This window comes from Colobus angolensis, unplaced genomic scaffold (genome assembly GCF_000951035.1).
Source record: "Colobus angolensis palliatus isolate OR3802 unplaced genomic scaffold, Cang.pa_1.0 Scaffold154, whole genome shotgun sequence".
Lineage (NCBI taxonomy): Eukaryota > Metazoa > Chordata > Mammalia > Primates > Cercopithecidae > Colobus > Colobus angolensis.
In genome coordinates, this window is record NW_012114644.1 from 5,340,357 (window position 1) to 5,346,718 (window position 6,362).

Below are 6,362 nucleotides of genomic sequence, written 5' to 3' on the forward strand. Positions count from 1 at the left end.
GAAAGGGAAAGAGCACTTATGTTTCAATTGCTTGGAAGTGAAGGAAATGAGGTTATAGCTTAGTACTTAGCAGAATTAATAAATGAAGGCTACTCAGGTTAGAAGAGATCTGACCCTCCTAGAGGGCAGAATAAAGGAACTGGGAACCAGAAGGAGTTAGAAGGTGAATGAACCTGTGGAGACCCTTGTATTGCTACATCTAATTCACTGGAGCCGCCGGAGTGGGAAGGGTTGTTGGCCCCTAATGAAAAGGCTGGGAGGTCTTTTACTCATGAGATCATCTTCTCTCCCAGAGGAAGATAGGCACTTCCTCCCAGGGAAGTTGGAGCTGTGGTCTGTTGCTCCCAGATAGACTCACTTTGTTAGCAGGTATGCAAATGAATTTAGCTAATTCTCTGATCACTAGATCAAATATCTGTAGACTTAGAAATAGTTTTATGGCCTACGGCCGGGCGCAGTGGCTCACGCCTGTAATCCCAGCACTTTGGGAGGCCAAGGTGGGCGGATTGCCTGAGGTCAGGAGTTGGAAACCAGTCTGGCCAACATGGGTGAAACCCCGTCTCTACTAAAAATACGAAAAAATTAGCTGGGCATGGTGGCATACACCTGTAATCCCAGCTACTTGGGGAGGCTGAGGTGGGGATTGCTTGAACCAGGAAAGTGGAGGTTGCAGTGAGCTGAGATAGTGCCACTGCACTCCAGCCTGGGTGACAGAGCGAGACTCCATTTCAGAAAGAAAAAAAAAGAAATAGTTTTACTCTGACTCCCCATGAACAATTTGTTTATTCTGCCTGTAGAGAAAAACATTGTCTAAGGTAGTATCAACCATGAGGCAGCATGTTGATGTCTGATATATTATTTTTATTATAAAAACATAGAACAGTTTTCATACATAATTCAGACATGGTCTTAGCCAGGAAAAATTAAATAACACAGCATAGCATGTATGAGGGAAAGTATGCACAGTCCATATCAGGGTTAGAAAACCCTGAAGGAGGTACCTGAGTATAGAGAACTCCAAGCTAATCCTCTTGGAAAAAGCCTCTTAGGCCTAACATGAGATCAGGTAGGCAATATAGAATAAAACCTTTCTCTTAGCCCCAAAGAGATTCCATCTGTGTAGAAGACTGGGTGAGAAGTACTTTTGCCTGTCTTCCTCCTGTCCTTCCTTTTTATTATAAGATACATTTATAGACCCTATAGGAGAAAAGATAAATTTCAGAGGCTGTTAAAAAAGGCTAGGCCTAAGTAACAATCCTCCTCCTCACAGCCCTGTTTCCTCAAGGGGCATCAGCACCAGTGCAGCTTTCTAGTTGTAAACAATGCCACCAGCATGAGTGATAGTGTCCCTGTAGGGTGTTCCCACTTCTCAAGGACCAAATACACCTTAGCAGAGGCCAAGGTTTCCTGAGAAAGTGAGTGGGGGCAGACAGAAAATGCACAGGTGCAAACATGGAACAGAATGGTAGTTGATGATTGGTCTGAGATGCCTAGAAACCGAGTGAAATCTAGCTCTAGCCATGAATGAAGAATACCTTTTCTTATTTTCTATGTGGAGCCTCTGACAAAAAAAAACCTTGAGAGGCTCCTGACCAAGGGACCTGAGGGATTTTGGTGGTTTCTTTCACCTAAGGCAATCGGATTGGCTTACATAGCAAAGCTAAGTAAAAATAACCCTTTTCACATAAATAAGCAGTTACAAAAATTAAAATGGTAGAATGTCTCAGAGAAAAGGAGAAAAATCGCAATACCCCAAATTGTGTATTCTTTAACAATAATTTAAATAATCGCTGAAGGGCAGCTCTCTGATTCCTTTCCCAAGTTCCTAGCAGATTGTTTATCAGAAGCTGGTTCCCTCCTAAAGCTATAACCCCTCCCTCTCAGCACTGCTTTGAATAGAGCCCATAAAGATATTAAAACATATCTGTGCTTTTGCATTTTCCATCAGGAATTGCCTTGGATTTTGGCAAGTGATTTTCCTAGTTGCTTCTAGTGGATTCTCTGAAGACAGGCTTGCCAGAAGGATTAGGTGGTATTCTAGCTAAGCACCAAGGTGCTTAGACCCTGATCCTACAGGTAGACAACCCTGGCGGGTAGACATTCTTGACAGTGGACAAGGGTGTGGAATTTCACTATTGGTTATATATTTGATTTTCTTGTGTTTGGTGAGTTCACACAAGGCTTTGGAGAAATAGGAGAAGGCATTACTGCCTTTCTCTCTCTCTTGTTTTCTGGCACATGTACTTAATGGAAAAGGATATAACCTCAAGGCTATGGCAGATCTGAATTAGAGTGATAGGACAGGACTGAGGTAGGAAGGAATGAGTGCTCTGAACAGGCAAGTTTAAAACAAGTCCAGGTGGGGAAAAGGGAAAGGGAGGGGAAGTTCTGGCCACTCTTTCCCAAAGTCAGCTTTGCCAAATTTCAATGACAAGAAAGTTGGGTTTCCTACAGAATCCCAATGTACCTTTTCATCTATTGACACTGAGGGATGGGCTGTGACCAGGCAGTCTGGAGGTGCCTATTAGGAAGGAAGAGTAGCAGGAAATTCTTTCTGTCTCCACCCCTCTACTGCTACAGGGGAAAGGAGTCTCCTAGTGATGAGGGTGAGAGACTTGAAAGACATCAGCACTGCAGTGAGCAGGACAGGTTTCATTACTTCTTTTTTACTTCTGAATAAATTATTTCTGTGGCTGTTGGGGATGAGGAGGCCGAAGTTGGTTGTGAGGGTTGCTGGGCTTCAAAGTTCAGGGTAGAATAAGTAACTTCATTCATCTGAAAAGCACAAGTAATGATCAGTTAAGTCGGTGACACAGCGCAGGGCCTCACCTTGCCTGGTGTGATTCAGCACCACAAGCTGTTACCATTTTGAAATTTTAGCTCTGGAGAAGGGCTTTTGTTGTTACCCATTCTCTGCTTGCTGACCTCCTGATGAATGATCATTAGAAGAGAGAAATTATGGTATATATGCAATGGAATAGGATAATGCAGCAATGAGAACCAGTAAACCACAAATACATACAACAATATGGATGAGTCTCACAAAGCAATGTTGAAGAAGCCACATATAAGGATATGTTGTATTTCTTCTTTATGTAAGAACAAAACCAAGCAAAACTAATCTGGAGCATTAGAAGTCAGGATAGTGGTTACTCTTTGGAGGGAAGTGACTAGAGTTTCTTTTCTTTTTTTTTTTTTTTTTGAGACGGAGTCTCGTTCGGTCGCCCAGGCTGGAGTGCAATGGCATGATCTCAGTTTGCTGCAAGCTCCACCTCCCAGGTTGAAGCGATTCTCTTGTCTCAGCCTCCCAAGTAGCTGGGATTATAGGCATCCACCACCATGCCCAGCTAATTTTTTATATTTTTAGTAGAGACAAGGTTTCACCATGTTGGCCAGGCTGGTTTAGAACTCCTGACTTCGAGTGATCCACCTGCCTTGGCCTCTCAGACTGCTGGGATTACAGGTGTGAGCCACTGTGCCTGGCTGGAAGGGTTTCTTTTTAAGGGGAGGTCCTGTAGTATTTCATGATTTGGGTGCTGCTTACCCAGGTGTGTTCAACTTGTGAAAGTTCATACATTGTGAAAGTATAATTGTGATTTAGCATTTTTCAGTATGTGTGTTTGCTCTATAGAAAAGGTAAAATGAAAATGAAAAACTCTTTTTTTGTTGTTTTTTTTGAGACGGAGTCTCTCTCTGTCGCCCGGGCTGGAGTGCAGTGGCGTGATGTCAGCTCACGGCAAGCTCCACCTCCTGGGTTCACACCATTCTCCTGCCTCAGCCTCCCGAGTAGCTGGGACTACAGGTGCCCGCCATCACTCCTGGCTAATTTTTTGTATTTTTAGTAGAGACGGGATTTCACCATGTTAGCCAGGATGGTTTGGATCTCCTGACCTTGTGATCTGCCTGCCTCGGCCTCCCAAAGTGCTGGAATTACAGGCGTGAGCCACCACGTCTAGCCATAAAATGGAAAATTCTATAAAATTATTATAAAAAACAGGATCTCAGATCTATTAAAATTGAAATTATCCTTTTGACAGTAAGAGCAGGATCATACTGAAGGTAGGTGAGTGAGAATGATTCAGTGCCTTCCTTTTGTAGGCCATTGTGCTGGGTGCTCTATGTAGGTTATCTTGTTTAATCCCTTCAACTTCTCTTTGAAGTAGGCAGAATGCCCATTTTACAGATGACAAAGCTGATGATCAAAGAGGTTAGGTTACTTGACAAGGGTCATAGAGCTACTAAGAGTTACATCCGGTATTCAGACACAGGATGGAAATAATTCCAAAATGCACATTCTTGCTGCAAAGTAGACTCATGGGAGTGATTACAAATATTTCTTTGTTGTTGCACCGAGAAACATTAACCCAAACTTGATGTTACATTGTGTCTTCAGGAATAACCAATTCTCTACAGAGTCATTTCCATGAGAAAATAAGCCAATGAAAACCCGATATGCTTACCTTGTTAGGTGGGTCGTTGGAGTGGTCCTGAGCTGGAAAAGCAAAAGAAGAGTTAGCATGGAAATGCAAAGCTGACTTAAGGTGATTCTAGCTGAAGGGGGTGGCAGTTGGAGGGTGGGGAGAATAAGGATCAGTTAAGGAATTTGCTTCCCTCAGAGTGTATGGTCCAGACCCAGCACGTTAGTACTTGAGAGGGGGCAGGAGTAGAGCCACAGGAGGCCACAATCCACTTATGAAGAGTTCTACCAGTTCACAAGGCCTTGATTTTTACCCAGATGTATTTCTCACCAACATGCTCCAGTGGCAAGGAGGGGCAGCACCCACAGCACCCACAAGACAAGGAAAGCCTCACCAAGGGAGAGTGCCCACATTCGTAATAGAGGCAGGAGGTGGAAGGAGTAAGGCTGAGGAAATGGCTCCTGGAAACACGGGATCTTCCTCAGGCCTGCCTGGCCAAGGCAGACTGAGCCTCTCTCCTCAGATGTGTCTCAGGGGACTCCTGTGGCTAGGAAGGGTGGGAAGACCTATGCCACTTAGGGTTGGGAAATAGAGATCCGTTCTGTGACAATTCACAAGGGAGGGAGTGGTTTGGGAATCCAGGATTCCCTGCCAGGGGAAGGCACATGGTGGAACATACCAGTTCTCCCTGGGTAAGTGGCTTTACTTACTGTGGTTGGAGACTGAGGGTTTGTGCTCTGTGAGATCACGCTGGTCGCTTGCCCTAAATAAATAGCAGACACTGTGACTGCTGTTCCCAAGCACAGGATCTTTGTTCTTTGAGTTAGGAAGGACACTGTGAGCAGGTAATTCGTTGGAGTCCTTGATGTTCATACTGCCTTTCTTCTGAGGGCCTCATTCCTTAGTCTAACTACAGTCCCTTCTAGTGTTTAATCTTTTCCTGTTTGCTGGATGTTCACATTTCATTTCATTGTTTATCATCTGCTTCTGTGCCTACTTCTATCCTTAAAACCTTTCCCATTTTGTTTTCTGGGGTAGATACTTTTTTTTTTTTTTCTTCTCTGTCTATTGTTCAAGAGGACTTTGATTGTTTTTGCTTTCTCTTAGGTTCTCTTCCTATGCTATTTCTCCCTCCTCTTCCTGCTGTGGTCAATAGAACATGTGACTTGCTTTCTCCTGCTGCTTCTTCCATGTTTTCATTTGTTTTCCTTCTTAGACCTTGCTTTCCCTGACTAGGGGACAGAGAAACATACTTGAGTCTCTTCTTCTAGATTAGATGGGGATTGGAATAGCCTTGTCTAGGAGATAATGGGAGATAGGGAGCATGAAGACCAGGGAAGAGGAAACCTGTGGGAATTAGTGCCAAGAAGCAGGAGTTTAGTGGGAGGAGAATGAGATCCAGGCCCAGAGACAGGCAAAGAAATTCTTTCCCTCTCCCAAGCATGGCAGTCAGCCTTGGAGGAAACAGAACAAGAGGAAAGGCCATCATACCTGCCAGTCTTCCTAAAATGCAGAAAACATGCCAGGGCTGCTACTATCAGAACAACCAGGGCCAGTACTCCAATCACAATGCCAGCAATGGCCCCAGCTGGGAGGCCATTTTCTTGTGCTGGATCATTATCTGTCATGGAAAGAAAAAAGGAGAAGAAATGAAGGTGAAATTATTTTACAGTGGGGGCTGGGAAACAACTCTCAGAATGAAGTAGTTTCTAATAGTTCCTTCAGGGAATACAGTTTCATTGTAGGAAGGTTGCTGGAAAGTGATTAGCTAAATATATCCTTGCAATTTTTTTTTCAATCACCATGTTTCTTTTTTTCTTTTCTTTTCTTTTTTTTTTTTTTTGAGACGGAGTCTTGCTCTGTCACCCTGGCTAGAGTGCAGCTGGAGATCTTGGCTCACTGTAACCTCTGCCTCCTGGGTTCAAGCAATTCTCCTGCCTCAGC

General features: G+C 43.9%; 1 protein-coding gene across 5 annotated transcripts in view; it reads right to left on the bottom strand.

Annotated features, from left to right (window-relative positions):
- Nucleotides 1-842: 842 nt before the first annotated feature.
- The window catches only part of CEACAM1 (carcinoembryonic antigen-related cell adhesion molecule 1 (biliary glycoprotein)), a 21,593-nt gene continuing 16,073 nt past the window's right edge, over nt 843-6,362 (bottom strand). For 2 of the 5 annotated variants that reach the window (XM_011936542.1, XM_011936539.1), the window contains 4 exons: nt 5,910-6,039; nt 5,129-5,181; nt 4,461-4,492; nt 843-2,775 (listed from right to left, as the gene is read on the bottom strand). In XM_011936542.1, the coding sequence (XP_011791932.1) occupies nt 2,656-2,775; nt 4,461-4,492; nt 5,129-5,181; nt 5,910-6,039 (335 nt within the window). In that variant the 3' untranslated portion in view covers nt 843-2,655. The remainder of the gene's footprint in view (nt 2,776-4,460; nt 4,493-5,128; nt 5,182-5,909; nt 6,040-6,362) is intronic. The other 3 variants (XM_011936543.1, XM_011936541.1, XM_011936540.1) reach the window with 2 other exon arrangements.